This window comes from Arachis hypogaea, chromosome 19, assembly GCF_003086295.3.
Source record: "Arachis hypogaea cultivar Tifrunner chromosome 19, arahy.Tifrunner.gnm2.J5K5, whole genome shotgun sequence".
NCBI lineage: Eukaryota > Viridiplantae > Streptophyta > Magnoliopsida > Fabales > Fabaceae > Arachis > Arachis hypogaea.
Genome location: NC_092054.1, coordinates 878,333 through 904,804, shown reverse-complemented (window position 1 = coordinate 904,804; position 26,472 = coordinate 878,333). Strand labels below are relative to the sequence as shown.

Sequence of the window (26,472 nt, the reverse complement as noted above, 5' to 3'; positions counted from 1 at the left end):
TTGATTCATGTAGCCGACCCCACTTAATGGGACAAGGCTTTGTTGTTGTTGTTTATTACGTATATTAAAAAATTCTAGTATTTAGGATTTTCAGACTATGATTTAGGGTTTATCCCTTAGGGTTTAAAATTTAATATTGTCATTTTAGGGTTTAAATGTTTAGGATTTTGGAATTTAGAATTTAGATTTTATGGTATAGAATTTAGGATTTAAGATTTAAAGTTTAATTTAGAATTTAGGGTTTAGAATTTATGGTTAAGGTTTAAGGTTTAAGATTAATGATTTATAATTTAAGTTTTATGGTTTAGGGTACACCATTTATGGTTTGCGTGTTGAAACTAAGATTTCTGATGTCCCACATTTGTGCAAAGCACCTATAACACTAATATTAAAGAAGATCTCCGAGAGTGCTAGATAAACAATGATTATCTTAAACAATATGAACAACCACCAATCAAATAAAAATATACTACACCCTAATTTAATGCTACTAATTAAATTTACGATTAATTTACTCTTTTAACCCTATTAATTCACATTATTCACACATTGTTCAAAAATATTGTTAATTACCTATATTTTTCCTTTTTTTTTATATATAAAAAAATTTCTGTAAAATAACTTATATAAATATTTTCTCTCGCATTTTATAAGTTACTAAACTTTTAGTATCAGATTTTTATCTGTAGTAAAAAATTTTGACCTATTACCTGCCAATTTATCACCCGCTCGATCTATTAACCTACACATTGCCACAACGGAAGCAATATAAAAAAGTAGATTGTTCTATTAATATCCATAAATACTAAATTATATATTTGAACTATGCAATTTTACCGAAGATATTGTAACAGGAGTTTAAAATGAGGACAAATCAGCATTTTGCGTTGGTTTGGTTTTAATATTACTTCTTAATTCTATTATAACTTTTATTTTAAAAATGTCTTTATATAATCAATATGACTTAAAATAAATGAGTATAAATGTACAATAAATTATTTTAAATAAAAAGAATTTATTAGAACTGGACATACGTGTATAATTTGATTTAATGTGACAATACAATCTTGGGTAAGTCAAACCAATTTAATTGGGTGATTCACCCCAAAATTATATTTAAAAATTAAAATAGATTTTTGTTGGTATTTATAAACACTAAAAATTCACAAATACTAGAATTTTAAACCCCTATAAAAATAAACAAATAAAAAAATAAATTTCTTTTAAAAAAAATATTGGTTTAAAAAAAAACAAATAAATTTAATTAACATGAATAATTAAACAAAAATTCTTTTACATAAATAAAAATGTAGATTAATTAATTAAATCAATCATTAGAGTTTTTAAAGTTAGACTTTAATTTTTTAAATTTTAAAATAGATAAAACAATATCTAACGTTTATTATTGTTAGACGGTCTAGTCTCTTTTCAATTTGATAATATTTTAAAATAGATAAAATAATATCTAATGTTATTGGATAATATTTCAAAAATGTATTACATAATTAAAATTTACAATTTTAGAAATTACTATTTTCATATAATTTTAAATTAATGTTACAACATTTAAATTAAACGACCTTAATTTGTCAGATATGATAGTATTCATGAATACTAATATAAATATTAAAATTTTGTCAAAAAAAACAAAAAAAAATATTTGACAACCATTAAAGAAAGGAAAGATTTTCAGATAGAGAAGAAGTGTCATGGGGTATTTTTCTAGTCCTTTTTCTTTTTAATTTTTTCCTTTTTGCTTATAAATTTTATTTTTTCTTTGAAGTCATGTATTATAAATTTGATTATTTACTATCTTCATCTAAAAAAAAGGTAAAACAACCCAAGCTTTTTTTTTCTAATTTTTGTCTGTAAGTCTAGTGTTTTCCATATTTTTGTTGGCCTGGTACACAGCCCACAATATAAGAGTCAATTTTTGGACGTCAATTTTTCATTTTATCCTCACAGTAAACTTTCCAAAGTTATCTGTGCTTATCGAGTTAATACTCAAAATTACTCTTGAAATTTGACTTCCAACTCAATTTAACTCTTGAATTATCAATTGACTCAAATTGTACCCTAAAATTTTAAGACGTGACTCAAGTTGGTCCTTCCGTCACCGAAAAGCTAACGTGGCACATGTAATTGACACCTATCAGCCTCAACGGTTGTCTGACGTGGCGAAATTCTTATATGCATCAATTTAGCCCCCAATAATTTGAAAAAAAAAACCTACATAAGTCTTCTTATCAGACTTCACATCTTCTTTTATAAACCTTGTACAATTCAACTTCACCCCCCTCTGTTATGCCTTAGATCCCTCCTATCTTTCCTGTCACCACCACCATCTTCTTCACCATAACCACCATTTTCTTCTTCACAGCCATCTCTCCTCTGCCTCTCATATCTATCCTTATCCTTATCCATACCTCTATCGTTCTTTCTATCCCTTCCCCTTCTCCTAAAATCCCCTTTTTCATCATCATAATCATCATTATTTCTATCTCTATCTCTATTCCTATCTCTATGACTTTCATCTCTATCATATTTATCATACCTGTCCCTTCTATCTCTTCTATCCCTTCTATATCTGTCTCTTCCTCTGTACCCATATTCACCGTGTATTTTTCTGTCTCTATCACCACCATGTTTCTCTTTGGCTTCAGCTTCAATCTCCTTCTGCAGCTCCTTAACCCTATCCCTATCATCTGCAATAGCCAGTGCCTTAAACTTCCCCTTCGAACCACTACCGTCCTACTTCGAACCCTTGACGTCGCTGTTCCCAGAACCCTTCTTCGGAGGGAGAATAATGTGGATTATCGTGAGAAGTGTACGGACAAATTGGAAAGCTTGTGGAGTTCTCCACCGCCATGACTCTTGATGAAGAACCGAAGCGCGAATGATGAATTGAGAATTAGCGTGGATTCGTGGAGTTACCTAAGGTTTAGTTGCTGCTCTCCGACTCACCAGAAACGACTTTGATTTGGGGGAAATGGGGGTTGCTAGGGTTTTTTTTAAATTATTGGGGGCTAAATTGATGCATACAAGAATTTCGCCACGTCAAACAACTGTTGAATACTTGGTGCATAATGGAAAACAATAAGAATAGGAATGATCCCTTTACTTCTTTGCAATCTAACTAAGTCAAGCTTAAAGTCTTTGATTTAGTGTTTGTTAATTAATGTTAACTGTTTAAGTGAAGTTTCTTTAAAAGCATGGTTAATTCTGTATTCGTATATATGTATGCATATGTCTTTTTCATATGCAATTTTTTTAAGCTTGCAAGTTGCACCTTGCCACAAGCATTCTAGCACTATAGCAGGTCCGATACATCCAAAGTTTTAATCCATTTAACATGTTGACCACCGAATTCATGGTAGACATGCTTTCGTGGGTCTTTCGTCTTTAACAAAGGAATTACATTTTGAACTGAAAAAGGAAAAATTTTGGAACATATTCCTTCTATGTTAATATTTTCACTTGTGCTTATCGGGATAAATCAACATGTGCCGCTTAATAGAGAATCCTCGCATATAATGTGAATTATCCACTTGCAGATAAAGCTAATAGTAATACAAACAATAATCAAAACCTTGCAGATAATCATTGAACAAACAGATATGAAAATTTAGAAACAAAAGCAAACTATGGATTTTAACATGACAACAATAAACATAAGAGAAGCAGATTGCAGCTCACATACTGATATGATATGAATAGTGTTTTATTCATCATCAAGCACACCGAACAAGACATGTTTTGACTTACGAAGCTTTAGGGTGGATAGCAAACCATGTTTGGATAAATGTAAGAACAAGGCCAAGCGTGGCGGCAAGCAAGGCAATGATGGTCCATGGCGAGCGAAAAAAGGTGTTAGAGGCCTCTCCCATCCAAGACAGCATTGTGATCCTGCCTCTTTTGGACTCAAAATGTGAATGGATTTGGTCTCTAATGTGGGCGAACAATGGTGTCTCAGGCACAAGAATGCTGTCCATCTTATTAAACAGATCTGCTACTTCTTTGTCACTTGCAAGTTCATTGATAATTATGTCAGCCATTCTCAGCTCCTTGACATCCTCCGGCTGGTCGATGAGAGAGCTCATGAAGACTAAAAATGAGCTGATCTCGAAGTTGTTGTGAAAATCAGGACACATCTCATAGGCTACTAGGTTGAAGAATATATGAGCTGTTGAGCCATCCACAATGAGTTCAGGAAGCTTCAGCATCCCATCTTTGAAGCTCGGGTACACTGAGTTGTTGTGGGAATCTTTTCTTACACCAATCCCTGCTGCCTTGAGCTCCTGTATGGTCCCAATCCTATACTTTCTGAGGTGCAGTGATCTCCTCTTGATCTTGATCACGATCTCCTTATGGATTGTGTTGCAGTCTCTCATCAATAAGGCCTTCCGCAGATAATCTAAAAGATGGATTGGCTCGTCTTTGTCTTCATCTTTGTCTTGTTGGTCATCTCCCTGGACAATTACCTCAATCTCTTGAGCTTCTTGTTGTCCACTTTGTGTGCCGTTATTCTCCTTTTCCATTCGAAAACATAGTTTCCCTTTGCCAAGCTTGGGTGTTGTCTCAATACCGTGCACTCGAAGGAAGTTTTGGAGGCTTTTTTGGAGCCTGGCCTCATCCTGACACAAGAGCCTGAGAACTTGGAAAGGAATTTGGTTGTCCATGACAAGCAGATCTTGGTGCACTCTCACAAGCTTGTCAATGCTAATCTTTAGCTCTTGCTCTGAATCAACTGAGCAGTCTGATTTTTCCAGCAATTCAAGTACAGAACATCCATCCAATACCAGCACACCTGCAACAAAGTCATCTTTGCTTCTGGGATTGCCGTATACAGAAATTGTTTCCTGGGTATCTCTGTCTCTGGATAATTCAACATATTGATAAAACGGCCTCCAATTGTGTCGAAGAATTCTGAAATGTAAATCCCTCACCCGTTGATTAGTATGCTGAAGATACATTGCTGTCCATAAATCCTTATATGGCTTCCCTTGAAGCAGTTGTTGTTTTGATAGATGATATAGACCAAAGGATATTAGTTGTGGTTCATAATATCTTCTAAACTCCACCCTTTCAGCCATGTACAGAGGAATTTTTTGTATTTTAGGCCTTGAACCTTTGTTAACTGCTCCACCAGTTAATTTCTTCCTCACTTCTTCTAGTCGTTCCCAGTTTTGTTCTAACCAAGAGGGCACGACATGTTCTTCCTCCCTGTCCATTATATGAGAAGACAAATGAAGAACATAGGGTTCACTGTTTTGCTTATGAAGGGAAAGCAATAAGAAAAGAATAGGAATGACCCCTTTACTTGTTTTGCAATCTAGTTAAGTCAAGCTCCCAGTCTTTGATTTTCTGTTTCTTAATTAACCAAAATCATTATGTTAACTCTTTAAGTGTGGTTTCTTTAAAGGCATGGTGAATTTCATATTCATTCCTTTTAGGTATTTAAATATGTGTATGTGTCTTTTTCATAGGACATTTTTTTAAGCTTGCAACTTGCACCTTATCTCTAGCAGTAAACTATAACTAGAGTGAGACTGCGCAATGCGCGGATAAGTAGATTATTTATATTATATAGTGTATTTTAATAAATGTTATATTAAAAATATTTTAGAGAACATATTATAAATAAATTTTGAATTTATTTATTTTAAAAAAACATAGGTTATTTATATTAGAATTATACAAAACTGCATTTTTTTTCATTTTTCGATTTGCATTAATGGCTACACTTTATCTTTTCTTGCGGTTTTTTTGTTTGTAAATAATGAAAAAAATAAATGAATGAGAATGAAAAATATGTAAAATGTTATATTAAATTTAGAAAATTTTTGACAATTAGTATAAGAGATTAAGAAATGAAGAATAGTAAGAGTTTTAATATGTATAAGTTGTAGAATTTGAATATTTGTAACTGAAATTTTTTATAATTATTATTATTATGACACTTTTAATGTATGTTTATTGCATTTAATTAATACTTGACGTTTCAAGTGAATAATAATAAATAACAGTTTTTTGTTTTAATTTTTTAAAAATATTTTATTAAATAGTGATTGGTTGATTTTCATCTAGCAATTTTGGGTATTAACTCTTCCGGTCTGTCATTACCACTGCAAATCATTCTACAACAAAGAGAATAAGACATGGTCAAAGAATGATAATCCATTCCAAGTAAATTGTGGAAGCAATACTGCACATCTGGAATAACAATTTGAAAAAAAAAAAAAAAGGAACACGTGAATGTAAATTGTGGAAGAAGTACTCCACATGTAAAATAACAATTTATAATTTATGATGAAACATTGCAATCGATAGTATATAAGGAGCAATAATTTTAAACGCACATTAATTTTGGTTGTGACGGTTGGACAGAACCGTTTACAAAAGAGGAATACATAAACTTGTGTTACTTGCAATGAGTTCACCAATTAAAATGTTATTATTTATAACAAATAAATGGGGCTATTGAAAATGATATTGAACAATGAGAAGAGAAAACGGCAAAGTTAAAAATCTTTAGGAAAATACCTGGGACAAATTTTTTACGTTGGCAGCGCCGAATGGTGATGTTGGTCTGAATCCCAGAATCGAGCCCTGCAGAAAAACCGCAAGAGGAGGAATGGAGTTTGCTCTGGTTTATGCAATTTATGCAATGCGGCTCCGCCGGAGATGGACATCGCGATGTACAATTTGTTTTGAGGAAAAAACAATGGCTCATGGGACCGGAAGAGGATGGAGGAAATAGAATGGGACCGGAAAAGAATGGAGGAAATAGGATCTTGGTACGGAGAGGTGCTAAGAGGGTGAAGATTTGAGAAATGTAATATAAGCTCTTTGGTTTTGAGAGCTTTTTGTTGGGATAAATGTTAATTTGTGTTTTTGTTGTTTTAGAAATAAGGATTAATTTAGAAAAAATTAATTTATTGGTTTTTATTGTGTTTTTTAATTATTTTTTATTTTTTTTATGTAAAAATAAAAGTTGATTGGCAAGATTTGAGTAGTAGATTTTAAAATTTTGCCAAGTAAGCGTTGGTGCTGATATGGCGTTAGTAGAAGAACAGAAATAACTTAGAAGTAATGTGGATAAACCTATGTACCTACTTTTATATATTAATAGATAGATAGATGCTACACGGTTCAATTTCATGGAATCTTATGTTTTCTTCTACTCCAACTTCTTGTCCTCTCCGTTAATAAACTTCCCCCCTTTTTTCCCTTGAAAGCAGAAACAAAAATGTAGCTTGTACATAGTTGTTGAAAAGGTAAGGTGCAAAATTGTACAACAGGGCTGAAATGAACAGCAGAAATCCAATCTTCACTTCATGAAACCATAATCTGAAACTGCACTATTATAACTCTCCTAAGATTGGAGTATCTTCTTATAATCTTGGAAGTTGCCCTGGAATGGCGTCACTCTTCCTTCGGATACAACCCATAGCTCCTCCACGCTTCCGGATATGAGGTGCTCATCATGACTCACCTGCCAAAACACATTTATCAGGGTTTACATCACTTTGTTCTCTTATCACATCAAATATACTATTGCAAGAAGTAAGCATCAACATACCATGAGAATGCCTCCTTGGAACATCACCAGTCCTTGAATTAGCGCCTCAACAGCATCCAAGTCCTACATCATCATATACTTGCAGTCAATGTTGGGTTTATATTTTGTCGAAGTCATGATGCAGGTTGCACCACAACCTTTTTGATCATTATCTAGAAACAGGACTCATTTTTACCGAACAGTTTTTAAGGTAAAAAAAAAAAAAAAAGTTAGCCATTGAACTTTATGGTGGCTGCGTTTGTTTCTGAGAATAGGACAGAACAAAACACTGAGAACAGGACAGGACAAGACACTGATAGACAGAGACACAAAATTTTGTGTTCTTGTATTTTGTTTGGGGATAAATTAGAACAAATTATGAAAATCCAATTTATTCTCATTTTTTTTCATTAAAAAATTTGAGATGAAAAATATAATAATAAAAAATATAATTATAAAAAATTAACAAGAATAATAAAAGAAAAAATGAAAAATAAATTGTGTCCCTTGTTAGTGTCTCTGTGTCCTTCCTGTCAGAATGGACACAAAATACACTAACTCAATGTCTTTGGACACATTGTTTCTGTCCATGTCTCTTCTGTCAAACACGATTTTGTGTTTCAGTGTAAACAAACGCAGCCTATATATGCCATATGCACTTTAGCCCCTAAACTTTTAAGAATGCGCAAATAAACCCCATAAAGTTCCCTAAATGTGCATTTTATTCAAAATAAGTGCAATATATGCTTCAACTTCTTGTTATGTGCAAATCTCCCTGCTAAACTTTCTTAAATATGCAACTGACACCCTAGAAGATGGTAAATGCTATTTTTGAAAACAAAAACAATTGATGGAAAAATTAATAGTGAGCAATCCGCATATTTGCAAAAGTTCAAAGGCTTGATTACCACAATTTTAAAGTTCAGGGGCTTAAGTTTAGAGAGGTAAAGTACAATTAACCCACAAACTTTTGTTTACGAATAGGCTATTAGAGCGATACTTTTAACTGTTGAAAAATAGGGCCACAATGGCAACGAAATCATTTATGATAATGATATTAGTAACAATAACTAATGTTTTCAGCACACTTTCCTCCAACAAAATAAAAAAAATAAAAAAAGAGTAATTACAAAAACCAGTCCCCAAAGATTTTAAAAGCGGACATTTTAGTCCCCAAAAAAATTAATACACAAATCAATCCCCAAAGTTTTACTTCGACAGACAAATCAATCCCCAGTTCATTTTCCAGACAAATTTATTATTACTTTGTTCAAAAAATACAAAAAATTATGGTATAATATTATTATGCAATTAATAATAATAATAATAATAATAATAATAATAATTTTTGGACAGAGGACTATTATGTCTAACAGAGAAAAAGTTAGGGATTGATCTATGTATTAATTTTTCTTGGGGACTAAAATGTCCATTTTTAAAATCTTTGGAGACTGATTTGGATAATTACTCTGCCGGAAAATAAACAAGTAACTGATTTGTCTGCTGGAGTAAAACCTTGGATTGATTTGTGTATTAATTTATTTTAGGGACTAAAATGTCCGCTTTTAAAATTCTTGGAGACTGATTTGGGTAATTACTCTAAAAAAAATATAGCAACCAGCTAGCTATGCAGCAACCCCACTAAGAAAAAATCAACGTAAGAGAGACAGGGAACCTACCAGATGATTGGATGGCTCATCAAGCAATATTATATGTGGCTTCTTGAAAGTTATCTTAGCAAATGCAACTCTGCTTTTCTGACCCCCTAGAAAAGCAATCAGAAAAGCCAAAAACATAAATAATTGCAAGGTGCATGAAAATATCAATAGCCACTCTGAACAATCAATGTGTCCTAGCATCTTTTATTGCATTTTTTGAATATCACCATATTCAGAATCTTTTTAAGAGATACAGGTACCAAAATAAGTGATAATACCTGATAAAGTATACATCGGTTGAAGTGCGAGATTTCCGGTTACACCAAAAGATCCTAAATGAGCTCGAAGCTTCTGCTCTGGAACGCCCTGCACAAGATTCAGAAAGGAAATCTGTTAATACAAGTACCTAAAAAATGTACATCGTAATGTGTAGAACTTATTGTTAATAACAATAACAATAACAATAACAATAGTAATAATAATAATAATAATAATAACAACAATAATAAATAAATAAACAAATAAATAAATAAATTGTGCCCTTGGAATTCAAAGTCATTAGTTTTCTGAAAATGATCACTTTTCAAATATATGCAACTGCAGCTATTATCATATACATCCTTGCATTCTTCCCAACATTTCAATAACATTGCATTTAACGATTTTCATTCTTACCAGAAAATAAATTCAATGCAACTATGGCTCAGTTAACAAATGACAACTAAATAGTAGTTAAACTCTTGAAGAAAAACATTACAGCAGTTTTTATAAAGTACTCACAGGATAGCAGTGCATCATATACAGAAGAGGATTTGAAGATAAATCCAGTCCATCGACATGATGCTGACTGAACACTGCTATACGAACCTGCAGACAAACAGGCAGCAAGCATAACTAATGACCCAAATTTCAAAACAAGACAAAACAATGATGACGAAAAGAGAGCATAAAGGAGAGACGTCGCCATTCTTATAATATGTAGTCCTTGCATATCGAAGTCTATTTATCTTTCCAACATTAGCTTTGCAAATCATGCGTAGACTAGTTTAAATTTGTATATAATTGGAAAAATAAAGAAGCGTACTTCTCGGCAGCTGACATTCCAAATTATCATGGATGAATAAATATATAGTGCACTAACACAAAACATCAATTAGAGGGGTCACATATGAAAGCAAAAGATAGCATGACATGAAGGTGAGGGACAATTGACTTGCAATTATGAAAGTGTTGGCAGATTTAGTAGTTTACCTTAGCAGATCGAAAAACTGTCCCAGAACTAGGATTTAGTTCCCCAGCAATTAATTTGAGTATGGTCGACTTGCCAATACCATTTGGTCCAACCACTGTAAAAACAAAGGATAAAATTTATATTTTATAACATGAGACAACCAATGTGGCAGTCCTTTACTAGTTTCAACAACATTATCTCACACAGCAGTAGAGCACATGTATTCAAGACAAGTTTGAAGAAAAGATGCAACCAGGCTGGCATATCTACCATGCATTGGCATCATAAAAGTCACTGCAATCATCAATATGTAATAGGTAGGAATTTAAGATCGGTGATTAAAAGGAAAGTGAGAGTTAAAAGAGAAGCAATGGTGGTTTGAATTGTGTAATGTATGTCCTTAATGAGCTAAGCACAGATTAGTGCTGATATACAATGAGGAGATAACTTGTGGTGTAAGATAAGAAAAATCTGAACAGTCATTTCATAGTTCATACTTTAGTTATGGAAGCTGTAACTAACAGCTGTCCTATCCTAGCTGGCTCTATTATACTAACTAACTACTACTCTAGACTTCAATAGCTTACTCTATTAGTGATTACAATAGAACATTTGGATTTTTTGTACGTAAGCTAGGAGAGAAAATGATGACTAATGGTTTCTATGTAATATGGATGTGTATAGGAATATGAGTGTGATAAGTGTGAATATAACTAAGAAGAATAGAATTATTGATAAAAAATTAGAATAGAGAAAAGAGAATCCAGACAGACGAGAGCCTTCAATAAATTCACCATATTCCATTACAATTTCTATCACAGTAGAATAGCATAACCAAATAGATAATATGGCGAATATAGAAGATAGAAACAGAGAGTAGAAGAACAAAGTACAATCACAGATAAGAGAATATCAGTGTGATAATTCCTCAGTGAGGATTGTATTGAATAACTGTGTGATAAAAAAAGGAACAGAAATGATAATTTGGCTTTCGGCCAATTCTCTCCCCAATTCCACTCCACTCTTTTTCATCTCCCCACAATTGCTAATTACATCTATTTATATCTCTCTCCCTTCTAACTAACTCCTAAAAGCACAGCGATCTCCATCAGTCATTCATTTAGTTTTCTTGCCTCTCCTCCTATATGTAATACGTCTATTTGAAAGGGGTAATTTCTCCTTTCTGCCCCTGAACTTCTTGGTTGCTGTGGTGCGTCACACAATACTATTTATACTATTTCTACTAATATCTAATTCTACTTCTACAAAGTAGACTTCTACTTATTACGCTAACTCAATTATACTCATCACATAACTCAAGCCCATTTACACTCATTACAAAATATGAATAGTAAACTATGTTAATATAGGCTGATAATATAGTGAATTACAATGATACAATAATTTACCAAGGATTCAAAAGAAAGGGGAGAAAAGTCATGCATAGGGATGGAGAAGCTTCTTACTTGCAATACGGCTGTCAAGGTCAATGCCGAAATTCAAATTCTTAAATAGAATGGGTCCCCCAGGATAACCAAATGATGCATCACTGCAGTAAAATTTTGCAGAAAAGATAATAAAATAAGGTTAGAGATAGGCCAATCATGTGTCACAGATTCATTTATGTATAGATGTCTTTTGTCAACAATGTGAGTTAAAGAAGGGTTAATGCTCTTCTACCTGAAGCTTATGATGGGTGGGCCCGGTCTATCATCTGGGGTGGGGAACTCAAATTTGTAACTATATTGAACCAGATGAAACATAATTAATGACAGCTTGAAAGAGAATTATTTAATGAGAAAAAAAAAGAAAAAAAATAGCAGTTCATACTCAGGATCGTTAATAATCTCATCCACATGGCCCATTCGTTCCAAAGCCTGGAATATTGTTCAGAGAAGAAATAAATTTCAATTTTAGTGATTTAATTAGAAGCTTCAAATAACCAACCACATAAGATCTTTCTCTCTCTCTCCGTGTGTGTGTGTTTGATGAAGCTTTTGAGCATTTGATTGGTAATTAAAAAACAGATGCTATCAAGTACCTTGATTCTGGATTGAACAAGGGATGCTCTCTTGGCATTATAGCGGAACTTGTCAATGAAGGACTGGTAGAACAAAACAGAAACCAACACAGCTCAAATATCAAATACAACCAATAAAAAGTTACATTGAGAAGTCAAATAATCAAAATTTTGTTCAATTAAAAAAATTATAAGTTTAAACTGATATAAGAAACCACATTGAGGAACAGAATTTCCATACAGCATTGCAAACATACAGTAAGCTATAGTTTTCCATCATAGTTTGCTATTCAAATTCCTCTTAACGGTTAACACAAACTAGCCTATCCAGTAAATTTAATAGAATAATTTGACAAACTTGCACCATGTAGTGGGATAAGGTAGTTATCGTATAAATTTGCATATTAATGCAGAAAGTATTAAATGACCACTTAGACTGATCACCAGATCCCCCACCTCAAAGCATCAAGACAAAAGTAAATAATAAAGTCATGTGTAAACTACTAAACACATTATTCATGGCAAGACCATGAATATAAAGCTCATATCACGAATGAAGTGACATCTATGTAATGTAATTTATTATTTAGAATTATAAATAAGAATAAGCATTAAGCAAAAAGAAACAAACTACCTTATGAGATCTTGAAACAGAAAAAGTGATACCTGCATATGAGATCTTGCACGTTCGTTTGCCTCTAGTGCTTTTTGCTGGTTTTTGATTTGTTCTTCTCGTGTCTTCTCAAAAGTATCATAATTCCCTCTGTATGTAGTCAGCTTCTGAGCTTGTAAGTGAATTATATCAGTAACCACCTGAGGTAAGTTACAAATTAAGTTAGAGAAACAACTTATGAAGAAAATACAAAATCAAAGATATAAAGATAAAATCAACATTTTACCGTATTTAAAAACTCCCTGGCATGAGAAACAACGATAAATGTTTTTGGCCATTTAACCAAGTATGATTCAAGCCATAAGACAGCATGAAGATCAAGATGATTCTGTAATAAAAATAAAGTAAGTAATCTGAAATTTTATTACTCCAGGATGAATGAAAATATAGAATGCTGACTCACTGTAGGCTCATCAAGAAGTAATATATCAGGCTCTATAAACAGTGCACGAGCAAGAGCTATGCGCATCCGCCATCCTCCAGAAAAAGTTTTTGTTGCTTTCTTCTGCATCTCAGGAGAGAAACTAAGACCCTGAAAATACAGTTGATATCAATAACAATTCTGGACAACTGATTATCCAATTAATAAGGCAAAGTGAAAATCATTTAAGCACAAAAATAAATTCTTTTCATGTCATAATGAATTTTCACAAATTTTTCAGGGACTCTGATAGAAACAGGTTTGGCTTGGTTTATAGGAGGAATGGTAAGGAGTTGATGGGCTGATTTTTCACTGCTTAATTCCTAATTGTTGCGGAATGGCTGTTTGTTGGTCTTTTTAAGCTAGTTCAGCAGGTTTAGGAGCAGTAGTGCTAGGCCTAGCTGCTGCCTATAAATGCTAGGGGTTAGTTAGCTTTTAGTTAATTATAAAATTCTGTTCAGTGTGTTAGTTCAGGAGAGGAAAATTCTCTCCGGAGTTGGTTAGATCCAACAGTGTACTCCAATAAAGGATTCTGATTTACAATCCCTAGTTCAACAATAAAATCCCCCTAATTCTGCTAGTTCCTTGATCCTATCAGACTCAATTACATTGTTGCCAAGTGTTCAAAACAACAAATAAGTAGAAGCGAGACAGACGTGAATTTAATGTGGATCAACCTACAAAAGTGTAAGACTACATCAATGACTTAAATATGAAGAAAAGATTCCAGAAAAAGTGAACATTAAAAGCAGTAGCAGCTATACACCCCAGCAATTTTCAATTCCAATAAGCTGTTAGGGACTTGGGTACTATGGGGGTGCTCAAAGTCCCACATCGGGTAGTATGGGATGCTTGATGTTGTATATAAGGAGAGTGGTTCTTCCCCCTTATCAGCTAGCTTTTAAGATGTGGTTTCCCACTTTTTTTAGATACTTAACAAAAGCCAAAACATTCCCCGTTACCTACATTTACTACAAACAATTGCAGCCCTATGGATAAAGGTAGAGGAAGATCTAAGAGAAGTATAAAGAAAATTACTATAAGAGATTTAAAAATAAATGATTTACACATGTAGTTTGTTTAGGGCACTGATTTACATGAGACATGATAGGCACTGATTTATCAGAGCTTTATCCATGTAGCTTGTCACCTAGTGGGACAAAGCTTAGTTGTAGTTTGTAGTAATTTTAGGGCACACCCAAAATTAAATACAAGCCATTTTATAAGAAAATTTTGGTTGGACATTTGCTATATATATATATATATATGAGAGAGAGAGAGAGAGAGAGAGAGAGAGAGAGAGAGAGGGAGGGAGGGAGGGAGGGAGGGAGGAAGGGAGGAAGGGAAAGTATGTCCACCCTCCATAATTACGCGAAACTATTATGTAGGGTCAGGCAGGGATCACAATCTTATTAAGTGACACATGTATCTAAATGGCTTCTTTGTCAAATCAAAATGGTGATGAGAGCATTTTTGAAAATGTTGGAAGAGTTGGATTTGGATGTCTGATTAGAGATTGTGATAGTAATGGGCTGAGAGGGTGTTCTAGCCGAGTTCCAAGTGTCAGTATACTGAGAGCTGAACTTTTTGCTATTTGGAGGGGATTGACAATGGCCTAGGAGGCTCGGTTCAAGAATGTCGTTTGCGAAACTAACTCTGTAGAGGTATTCTTTCTAGCTAACAGTTGGAAAGTGCCATATGATCATGAAGAGAAGGCTATTATCAAGGACACTTTTTAATTGAAGCAGTGAAAAGCTTGGCTTGTCCGTTTTGGTCTGATTCAAAGGAGGCTAATAGAGTTGTAGACTAATGGTGAAAGGAGGTGCTCAATGAGCTTCAGATATGGTGGAGTGGCTTTGCCCAAATAATTCAATACTTTCGGCTATGATGAGTGATTGTAGTCCTTAGGAACCTAGTTTTTTATTTCTTTAGGTTTTTTATTTCCATTTTCTTTTCCGTTTTGTATCTTTGTTCACCAAAGAAAAAAAAGAACCAAAGTTCAGAATTTTACAAGCTTCAACATGGTTAATAAGATAATAAAAACTCTCAATAAGTCAAATCAGACTATCAGAGCTTTCTAATCTTCAATAAACTGCAATACATGTTAGTTCAACTATGAACTCACCGCGAGTATCGATGCTGCACGTGCCTCTGCAGAATAAGCATCAATTAACTCAAGCCTCTTGTATATTTCCTCGAGTCTTTGTGAAATACCATCTTTATGAACTTCCCCATTGCTTTGTCCACTTTTCTCCTCAAGTTCCCTCTGGCAAACAGCCACAACATCATCAGTTGTCCAGTTTTAAGGGGATAACAACTTGTAAGACAAACAACACAATACGGACGGGGGAGGGGAATGGAGACATGATTAAACAGAACAGTATATTCAACTATTCAACCTGTTTGGCAAGCAATTGAGCTTCTTCCTCCAAAAGTTGAGTTCGTTCAATGTCAGCATTGAGAACACACTGCAAGGCAGTTGTATTATCACCAACAACCTCTTGTTCCACATGCAATATCTGACAGTTCATTGGAATACCATCAATGGCATGCATAGCCATGTGCCTGAGGAAAGTAGTTTTGCCTGTACCATTTCTTCCAACAAGGCCTGCACCACCAAAACAAAGAAAAAGATCAGGAACACCAATCAAATTCCTGTTCATGATTGCAGAAACTCACAATAATGGACAAGAAGCAAGCAATCACCATAATGCCTTCCAAAGGAAAGTGTAACTGAACCGTCAACAATGAGATCACGGCCACCAACAGAGATATTGAAGCCCTCCATATGAATGTCCTTCACAGCTGCTCCACCAACACCTTCGTGCCTAACACATACAACCGGCATCCCTGCCCGTGCTGCTTCCATCTCTGCTAAGTGCATTTGGTATTGCGCCTGTACGTAACAAAAACACAATACCACTAGCTAATGAATCTTTGAACTGCAAGTGATCAACTAGCTATCCACTCTTCTTTTCTTTTTTCCTCCCTTTGTGGTACAAAAAAATTTAGATTGAGGGTCTGTTTATTTATGGGTTGGTAGCAAATTCATGGATAAGTTTAATCATTTTGTCCGTATTTTTACACGTGGAATTCATCCATAACTGTTCCAAACCTATTTTACCCCCAATCAAACATACCTAAGTAAAAACCTCATCAGCTGCTAAGGTTTTTGTGGCTTACTAGGTACAGACATATCAACAAAAATCATCAAGTTAAATACAAGAAGAGAGAAATTTTCAATTGGAACCTCTCTCTGGCGTTCTTCCTTTCTCTTTCTCCTATCGAGCTTCATGCGGTCGCGTTCAGAGAGCAAAGGGCCATCAACAGGCTCAGGCTTCTTCTTCTTAGCTTGCCCTTCATCCATTCCCTCATTCATCCTAAACGGCGCCGCAAGACTTCGCACCGTTGGCTTCGCCTTTACCAAACCATGCTTCCCAAACTTATCAGTCAGCTTGCTACACACCTATACCAATTTCACTTGGAATTATTCGACAAAAAAAAAATCATTAATGAACACGCACAAATTGACATCGTGGTTTTGATTGGGACTGACCGTGCGGCACTCGGAGAAATCGTCGACGCAGCCAGCGGCAACAAGAAGTTCTCCTAGGGCTTCGAAGGCGCCTTCGCCATCGAGTCCGAAATCAAAGTCGTCGTCGGCGAGGACGTTCACGATGTAATCAACGATTGGCTGATCCACGTCGAGAACCCTTCGTCCCAAAACCTCATGGACCACCGAACTTGCCACGTCAGTCATCTTCTTCCGCTTTCCTATAAGCAATGACGGTAGTTCAGAAAGAGCTGCGAGCGAGCCAGGGGTGTTCTTCTATGAAAATGGAAATTACCGTTCTGCTCTCCTTATCCCTCCCTTTACCGAAGCAAAAGAAGATTAATACCCAAATCATTTCCCAAAAAGTTTTGAGAGGAAACATATTTTAGTGTCATTAGAAATTATAATTTACATATTTTAAAAAAATTTACTTAAAAAAACATTTTAACATTAAATAAAAATTATTTTTTATATTATCATATACAAATATAATTATTAGATAAAAATATATTTTTATATGAAATATTTAAATATAAAATTATTTGTATTTCACTAAACAATCTTTTAAAAAATTTACTTAAAAAAATATCTTTTGTAGAATAATAATTCACAAACCTAAATGAACAGGAAAATCTAGGTGTCTTATGTTTAAGAAAGTAAGAGAATTTTACATATTTTTTATCTTTTACAAAGTTAAATATCTATTAGATAAAAGATTAGAGACGTATTTATCCTTTCACATTTGGTCGTACGTTTGGAAACCTAAAGGAGGCAATCTCAAAGAAATCCCATATAGGCACCTTTATTTGCCACAATAGCAACTTCGTTAGCCACCTTAATGAAAACCATTAATAGAGATGGACTAGATTCATCTTTGGTTAATTTTGTTTTGTTTTTAAAAAATATATGTGGAACTTTTGTCGTTAATAGAATTCAAGATCATTTTAGTCAGTATTCTGATAATTCGAGTGCGAAATTGGTGATTTGCTCATACTAATAATGCGAGCGGAGTAAATTCAACTAGTATTAATATTTTAATCATAATAGGATCAATTGTAATTAACACATTGTTTAAATGAGTTTTTATATAATTTTTAAAAATATTAGAGTAATACCCCAAATAGATTCCCAAAGAATTCATGATTTGACATATTTGTCTCCAACAAAATTTAACTAGGATTTTGGGCCTGAGTTTTTTAATTATACACCAGATATGTTCCCATCCCAGTTTCACCCCGTTAAGACTAACATTGACATCCTACGTGGAGGGTAACTTGCTGATGTATCCAATTAAGTGAGACTTGTCACGGTAGGACAATTTAGTCTCTAGCCGACGTGGCCAAAACGACACCGTACGGTATCAGATGAGAAAAGAACGACGTCATTTCATGGAGCACAATTTGGAGGCCAGAGGCGCGAAACGTTGCTGTTTTAAATGGGGGACAATCTTGTTGAAGGAGTCTTCTCATATTCAATTTATTCGTGAAATTACTCCAAATCCCATTATCTCTGCTAGGTTTTAAAGAGAAATCTTTCATATATCCATTAATGTTGACCATAGTCATTGCTCTACTTTGCCATAAAAGTGGTTGTGACGGAGGTCGTGACGGTAGTTGGTTAAAGAATCTAGCTTCGATTTGTCATTGATCAAGGTTAGTAATTGAATTTTGTTGAATTTTTTAGTATGTGTACATGCATTGTGATAGATAGTGGTAGTGGTTGAAATAGAAAAATTGTATATTTTTTGACAGGATTGTATTTCTTTATTTGGTTGGAATCGCTTTATACATTCGTTTTGTGAATAAACAAATAAGAGTTTGTTCTAATGTTGACATATGGATTGATATTGTGGTAGATGATGGAGTACACGGTGGAACTAATCAGAATACAGGTAAAGTAAGATTTATGACAGTGAGTGATAAAGAATAACATGAGAAGAATGATTATCCTTGGCTTATTTACTATGCAAGAAACTCAAGGTCTAGTGGCTACTAGATTAAGACTTTTAATCTTGTGCACACTTGGGGGAGTGAATTTGGAAACAATATGGCAAACTAAAATTGGGTTGCAAACAAATTGTCAAAAAGACTTCTAAGTTAGCTAAGATTAACTCATGTAGAGGTATGGGATCATATCAAAATTGACTACAATGTCATAATCAGTGACAAGATGTTGTATAGAGGTTGAAGATGGCAAGAGAGAAATATGTTGGTAATGAGAAGGCTCAATACGGAAAGTTGTGAGACTACCAGCTGAAGCTGCATAAAAGCAATCTTGGTTCAACTTTCTTTTTATCAATGGAGTCACCTCCACTATTTGACAAGTTGTATGTCAGCTTATATACATGTAAACAAGGGTTTAAGGCTGGCTACCGACTATTGATAGGATTAAATGGCTGCTTTCTAAAGGGGTATTACGGAAAATAACTGCTGTTAACTATAGCACAAGATGCTAACATTCACTTTTATGTGATTGCATATGAAGCAGTTGATAGTGAGACTAAAGCTAGCCAAAATGACTTGGGAAATGCTGCTGTGGAAAGGTGGAACTTCATTAGTGATCAACAAAAGGTATCAACAATATAATTTTTTAATATCGTTAATTCTTATACTTTTTAATTCCTTTAATTTAGTTACAACATCAAGCAATCTTGTGCAGGGTATGCTGTCGGCTCAGAAAGAGGTTATGCCGAATGCACATCATAGAAACTATGTAAGGCATATATGAAAGAATTTCACTAATAAGTGTAAGAGCAAGCAGTTGAAGAATGTGGTCTGTGCTTGTGCCAAGAGTAGTACGAATGCAGAGTTCAAGGAGAACATGGATAGGATGAAGAGGGTCAATGAGGACACATGGGCTTACCTAGCTAAATTCAACTCAGGATGCTAGACCAAGTCACATTTTAGCCATTGACCTAAACTTGATAACATCACAAACAACATGACAGAAGCATGGAATCCCAAGATAATCCACTACAGAGGAAAAGCCTATTTTAATAATGCTAGAGTTAAGATGCTACATCATGAGGAGGATGACCTAACATAAAAGGGTCCAGAGCACGTACGCAGGCGTGGTGGCACCAGTGCAATAGATGAGGATGAAAGACATCATGAAGGAGTGCAAGTATTAGACTGCTCAATGGATTGGTGATGATGCTAGACATATCTTTGAGGTACAATATCATATGAAGTAAGTTAAAGTGCATCTAGGGAACAACACATGTACTTGTAATATGTGGCAAATTACAAGTACAAACTTTACATTCATATTCATTGGTGTTGGGCAATATTTACTCATATGTGTAGCTGATAATGAAATCATCTTAATATCTTTGATAAATGTATTATAATGCAAATATGCTTGCTATGCTAGGCATCTCGTGTGTGCACGCAATGGCTACAATAGCAAAGCAAGGAGATAGACCAAATGGTTATGTGCATCAATGGCTGAAGATGGATGGATTTAGGGATACCTATGCTCATTCCATAAGCTCTGTCAACAGTGAGGAGCTGCCAGTAGATCTTCTCCCTTTATTTATTTATTTTTTTTGATTTTTTGTTTTTCATTTTATATTTTTACTAATTCTGAAATTCAGTAGGATTTTGGGTTGTTGTCGTCGTTGCCAATAATTGTTGCTACTCCTCTGTTTCTCTCTGGTGGCCAAACTCGTTGCTCAACTTTCTCTCCATGGCTGTCGTTTGAAGTAGGTAACAATCGCTACTTCTCTCTCTTGGCATCTTTTTCTTTTTATTTGTACTGGTACTTGTATTGCAATTAACTGCATTTTGTTTGTAATTTGTACATTGTCGATTCCTGTAATTTTATTTGTAGTTGTTGAAATTGTCTTTTACTCAATTAATTGTTTGGTTTGAATATTCAAAAGTCTGAGTTTTCATTTTCAGTTTTATCTTTTTCTGTAGCAAGTTATTGTGCTTTTCTGAAAGTCCTTATTTATTGTTAGAATTGCTGCCATTTTTCTTAAAGAAAACTTTTGATTGGTTATGGGTGTGTTATGTTATTGATGTGTGTATTGGCAAACAGGGGTACAGAGAAGATGATTGTATTTGGAGAGCAATGTGGATGAGCAACTTCTGCTGTATATTCCATTCACACAAGTAATTAAACTCCATTCCATTATTGTCAAAGGTCCTGAGGAGGAAGGTATTTATCATGAATCTTCAAAAGCTCGCATCTCAAATTGAACATATTTATATGAATAAATATTTGGTGAGCTTCAACTTTAAAGGTGCCTTTTTTAATTGTTTTGATTGAGTAAGTAGTAATATTTAGAAAAAACTACCATTTGTATCCATGAACTTTACGAATGATGACAAAAGTGTCCATACAAGACGGAAAGTGACTTTGTACCAATGAAAGGCTGGGTCCGTCTGTCGAAACTACTTGGCCATTATTAACTCGTTTGCTCCATTAACTTAAAGGCCAATATGGCACGTTAAGTGCTTACCTGGCTTTTGATTTTTACTTTTTATTTTTTTAAAAACGTTCCAGGTGGATATAAGAAAGGGAGAGAGAGAAGTTAGAGTTCACTTCGTGCCATTCCATCTTCTTCCTCACCACATATCTGCATGCCCTAGAAGAGAGAGACGTGAACCACCTACTAGGCTCTAACAAAACTGATCAGAAGGTTGAAGGTGGCCACTCCAAAATCCACAATCGTGGTCCGGTGGTGATCCTTTCGTCGTGTGAGTATGCCAAGACGATTGGAAGACAGTCATCACTCTCATGGTGAGAGGTAAACCAACTTCTTATAGTTCTGGTGCCCAATTTCTCATTTTAGTTACCAATTTTTCCTTTCACTGAACTCATACACCATGAAATTGTTAACTGAAGTTAGGGTTTTTTCATTGTGGAGGTTGTGTTTCAGTTTAAAAAATTTAGGGAAATAGTAGGTGTATTTTTATGGTTTGTTCATTTTTTTATGGTTTTTTCATGTCTTTTTAATTTTTAAAAAAATTAGGTGTTGGGTAATGTTATAAACTAATTATGTTTATTGATGGTTTATTAACTTTTTGTTATTCACATAATTGGCCACCTCCATGCATATCATGTTAGTGATACACCATAGAGGTAGACTTAAAAGGGGATCAGATGGCAAGTTGTGTTATGTACAAGGTGAAACTACTGACGTGGAGAGAGTTAACATGGATTCCCTGAATGACTTCTTCATTAGTGACCTACTGAAAGACATTGGATATCCAATTATCTCTGATTTCTACTGGTGACAACCTAGAATGGAAATTGACGGTGGTTTGGAACTTCCACGATTTGACATGGATATTGTTAAGATGTATGAAGTTGCTGTGGAGAATGAGCATAGGATTGAATTATACACGAAGCACCCCATCAGCCAAGCAAATATTATAGATAGGAATGACAAAGGTGGTGTAGAAGCAGCTGATGAGGTTAACGTTACTGCATCAAAGAAGAGGGTGAAAACTTGTGCTAGGAGAACTCTAACTCCAAAGAAAGCAAAAGGTCCTGGAAGAACTCTTCAATTGGGAGGAGTACAAACTAAGGCCTAAAGTGCAGAGGAGACCCATGTTACAGATAAGTCCCAATCAGATGCCAGTCCAAATTTATCAGCTTTGGCTACCATACCTGAACCTAACAAGCAGAATTTTGAAGACCCTATGAATAGACAACCACCACCAAACGTCACTTCCCATCCTTTAGAAACACCTTCCCAACCCCCTGAACCAAATGTGCAGCCCCTTACACAACCTGTGTCTGAAGAATCTGTTACACCAAACATACTTCCAACAACATCTATTCCCTTTGACCATGGCAACTTAGGGGACATATCTGTATAGTTTGACATTGACAACAATTCCTAACTAAAGTCATCAACATACACAAAACCATCCTCTAATTCTGACAATCCACAAGATGAATTGCTCACCCAATATGTCCCTCTACCACATAATCAGCCCCTCTTTCAAACCATGCCTAAACCACAGCCAACCCCTCCCCCCCCCCAACAAATACTCCTTCTACCAATCCATCTGCCACAGTCAATGATCCAAAAACACAAAATAACAACACAAAAGAGGCTATTGAAAGTAGTAGGAGAAAACAAATAAGGAGATCTACTAAGAGACCTCCTCCAACTAGACGAACATTTTATGAGGATCCAAATCAACTTCCATCAGTATTTATTCCGGTAAATGAAGGAAAATACTCAGATGATGAACTTGGTGTTTACTGCTATGAGTCAGAGGATCTCCACAGCATTGCAAGTGATGAAGATGATCAAAAGAGATCATTTCCACAGAGCAATACTGATGCACCTATTAAGGAGGTGAGGCTGGAGCTTGAAATGGAGTTTAAGACTCTGCAACAGTTTAAGAAAGTCATAAGAAAGTTCAATATTGACCTTGGAAGAAGTATTTTTTTTCAAGAGTTGATTCAACTAGATGCAAAGCCATTTACTATGATGAAAAATGCCTGTAGCAAATTTACTGTGCCAAGAGATCATATCCGGTGAGTTATCAAGTCAAAACCTTTGTTAATGAGCATACTTGCCCTCGAAACTTGCATTGCAAATCTGCCAATGAAAAATGGATAGTTGATGAGTTAGAAGATAGAATATGGAATCAGCCTGATATGACAGTAAAGAAAGCTGAAAACTACTTTAGAACTGAGTTTGATGTGCTTGTAAATGAGAGAAAAATTTATAGGTCAATGGCAAGGGCAAGAGAAAGAATCGAGGGTTCAAAGGCCACACAATATCTTAGAATTCGTGACTATTCCATTGAGATATTGAAGACAAATCGAGTATAGTAAAGATAGATATATACTTCTTCTATGCTTGGGTTGGAGAGTTTATGCTTGTCTAAATGCATGGAAGAGAGGTTTTGTTGAGGGTTGTCGACCTTTTATAGGATTAGATGGCACATTTCTAAGAAAATACTACGGAGGCCAGCTACTTACTGCTATTGGAGCCGATGAAAATAACCATATATTCCCAATAGCATATGCAATTGTTGAGTCCGAGAACAAGGATAGTTGGAAGTGGTTCTTGGAGCTCCTACAAGATGATGTTAGTGACCATGCAGCAAATGAATTTAACCTGATGTCGGACATGCAAAAGGTAACCATGGTTGATTATGTTGTTTTCATTTCAAATTGTTTTGATTTAGTCATTTAGTTATTTTAATTGATCTGATTTTTATTTAGTAACTTTAATTGATTTCATTTAGTAATTTTAGTCTGATTTTTATTTAATAAGGTTAATTATTTGTTTTTATTTACTGCTCTTAGTAATTTAGCTATTTTAATTGATCTGATTTCTATTTAGTAACTTTAGTTGATTTCATTTAGTAATTTTAGTCTGATTTTCATTTAGTAAGGTTAATTTTTTTTTTATTTAGTACTTTTAGTCATTTAGCTATTTTAATGGATCTTATTTTTATTTAGTAACTTTAATTGATTTCATTTAGTAATTTCAATCTGATTTTCATTTAGTAAAGTTAATTGTTTGTTTTTATCCAGTACTTTTAGTCATTTAACACTCTTAGTCATTTAGCTATTTTAATTTATCTGATTTTTATTTAGTACCTTTAATTGATTTCATTTAGTAATTTTAGTGTGATTTTCATTTTGTAAGGTTAATTGTTTGTTTTTATTCAGTACTCTTAGTCATTTAGCTATTTTAATTGATCTGATTTAATAGTATAGTCTGATTGGCAAGTACTATAGTTCATTTAGTTATTTTAATTGATTTCATTCAGTAAGATTAGTCTGATTTTCATTTAGTTAATTCATTCATCTTCGTCATAGGCAGGGACTAATTATAACAGTAAAGGATACCATGTGGGATGCAAATCACAGATTCTGCGCCATGTATATATATCAGAACTATAGAAAATAATGGCCAGACTTGAAAATGAAGGCTGCAACGTGGGCATGCGCAAAGGCTACTACACTACAAGAATTTGAAGGTGCAATGAGGAGGGTCAAGAGACTAAACCAGCACGATTGGGAGTATCTCAACAAAATTTCACCACAACAGTGGTCAAGGTCTCACTTCAGTTAGTACCCTAAAGTGGACTTCTATAAAAATAACAACTGCGAAATCTTCAATGGCAAAATTAAAAAGATGCGGAGAAAGCCAATTATTACCATGTTAGAGAAAAATGAGAGGTTATGTAATGAGAATTTTGGCAAGAAACAAAAAGGCACTTGTCGAATATCATGGTAGGATAACCCATGTGCAACAAAGCTGATTGGAAAGGGAGAAAAAAGAGAGCAACTATTGGAGGCCCTTTTCATCTGGTGATGAAGCTGGAAATGTGTATGAAGTTCAAAGGTTACTTTTGAAGGTGAGTGTGGACTTAGGCAGAAGAACATGTTCATGTAGGTTATGGTAGCTTACTGGGCTTTCATGTAGGCATATTTGTGCTACCATTGCATACCAAAATTGCAGGGCCGAGGAGTTTGCACACAACTGGCTTACTATGGGAGCATACAACTTAGCATATCAGTGGAATGGTCAACCTGTCCCAAGCCAGGAATACTGGGAGAATAAAAATCACTATCCACTGTTGCCTCCTGTGTATAGGAAATGTATTGGGAGACCTACCAAAAAAAGAGATACTCATAGAGATGATCCTAGAGAGAATCCTGATCCTCATAGGGCAAAGAAGAGATATAGTCCCATTAAATGTAAATATTATCTGAATGTATAACCTAACATTCCATGTTTCATTTTGTTTACTTTGTGCATATTGATTGTCTTTTTAAAAAATTAAAATTGTAAAAATTGCTCATATGTTCTCAAACTGGTCATAACAGCAAAGGATGTAACAAGAAGAAAGAAGCTATGGCTAGCGGAAAAACTATAGCAGGTAGTGGTAGTCAGCATCAGGGTGCAACAGCAACAAATGAAGGTATGGCTGTTGATGATCTTGATGAGGATGCTGCCATGGAGCAGGAGATATACTGAGAAGAGACTTTGGAGGCTGCAGATGCTGAAGCATCAACTTCAGATTCACCTAATGTGAGTTATTTATATTCACTCTCTTATTCCAATTAATAGTATGAAAATCAATTTATCTCGCATTAAACATTTGACTTAATTATCCTACATATGTGCATGTCGATGTGGTGAACTATGTTAACCCTACTAAAGAACCTATGGTAGTAAGACCTCCACCTTCCAGGTCCTCTACTGCACATGTGCCACCTAGACCTATCATGAAGCCAACCATATCCAAGCGACCAATTAGGGAAAAAAATGTTAAGAGGCCACCACCATCACAATTCACAACCTTCTCCCCCAGACCTGCCCCACCAAACCATCTCATTTTAGGCCTACACCACCAACTAACCAACC

General features: G+C 34.6%; 2 protein-coding genes across 2 annotated transcripts; both read right to left on the bottom strand.

The window, feature by feature from the left end:
* Nucleotides 1–3,761: 3,761 nt before the first annotated feature.
* Nucleotides 3,762–5,231, bottom strand: LOC112775833 (UPF0481 protein At3g47200-like). Its single transcript, XM_025819728.1, has one exon. It carries the CDS (start codon nt 5,229–5,231, stop codon nt 3,762–3,764), a length of 1,470 nt encoding a protein of 489 aa, XP_025675513.1.
* Nucleotides 5,232–7,095: 1,864 nt separating this feature from the next.
* Nucleotides 7,096–17,510, bottom strand: LOC112775646 (ABC transporter F family member 3-like). Its single transcript, XM_025819428.3, has 18 exons — nt 17,121–17,510; nt 16,815–17,030; nt 16,271–16,460; nt 15,964–16,172; nt 15,690–15,830; nt 13,547–13,675; nt 13,370–13,471; nt 13,137–13,283; nt 12,492–12,554; nt 12,281–12,327; nt 12,131–12,190; nt 11,917–11,999; nt 10,471–10,565; nt 10,000–10,086; nt 9,498–9,585; nt 9,241–9,326; nt 7,583–7,645; nt 7,096–7,495 (listed from the first exon to the last, which is right to left on the bottom strand). Exons 1-18 carry the CDS (start codon nt 17,322–17,324, stop codon nt 7,376–7,378), a joined length of 2,130 nt encoding a protein of 709 aa, XP_025675213.1. The 5' UTR covers nt 17,325–17,510; the 3' UTR covers nt 7,096–7,375.
* Between the last annotated feature and the right edge of the window lie 8,962 nt (nt 17,511–26,472).

Excerpts from the sequence above, each read along its gene's own strand:
- LOC112775646 (XM_025819428.3), bottom strand. The coding sequence starts at position 17,324 with ATGACTGACGTGGCAAGTTCGGTGGTCCATGAGGTTTTGGGACGAAGG. Across the intron at positions 16,461-16,814 it reads AGGAAGAACGCCAGAGAGAG|GCGCAATACCAAATGCACTT; the intron begins GTTCCAATTGAA and ends TGTTACGTACAG. Across the intron at positions 10,087-10,470 it reads CAGTTTTTCGATCTGCTAAG|GTTCGTATAGCAGTGTTCAG; the intron begins GTAAACTACTAA and ends GTTTGTCTGCAG.
- LOC112775833 (XM_025819728.1), bottom strand. The coding sequence starts at position 5,231 with ATGGACAGGGAGGAAGAACATGTCGTGCCCTCTTGGTTAGAACAAAAC.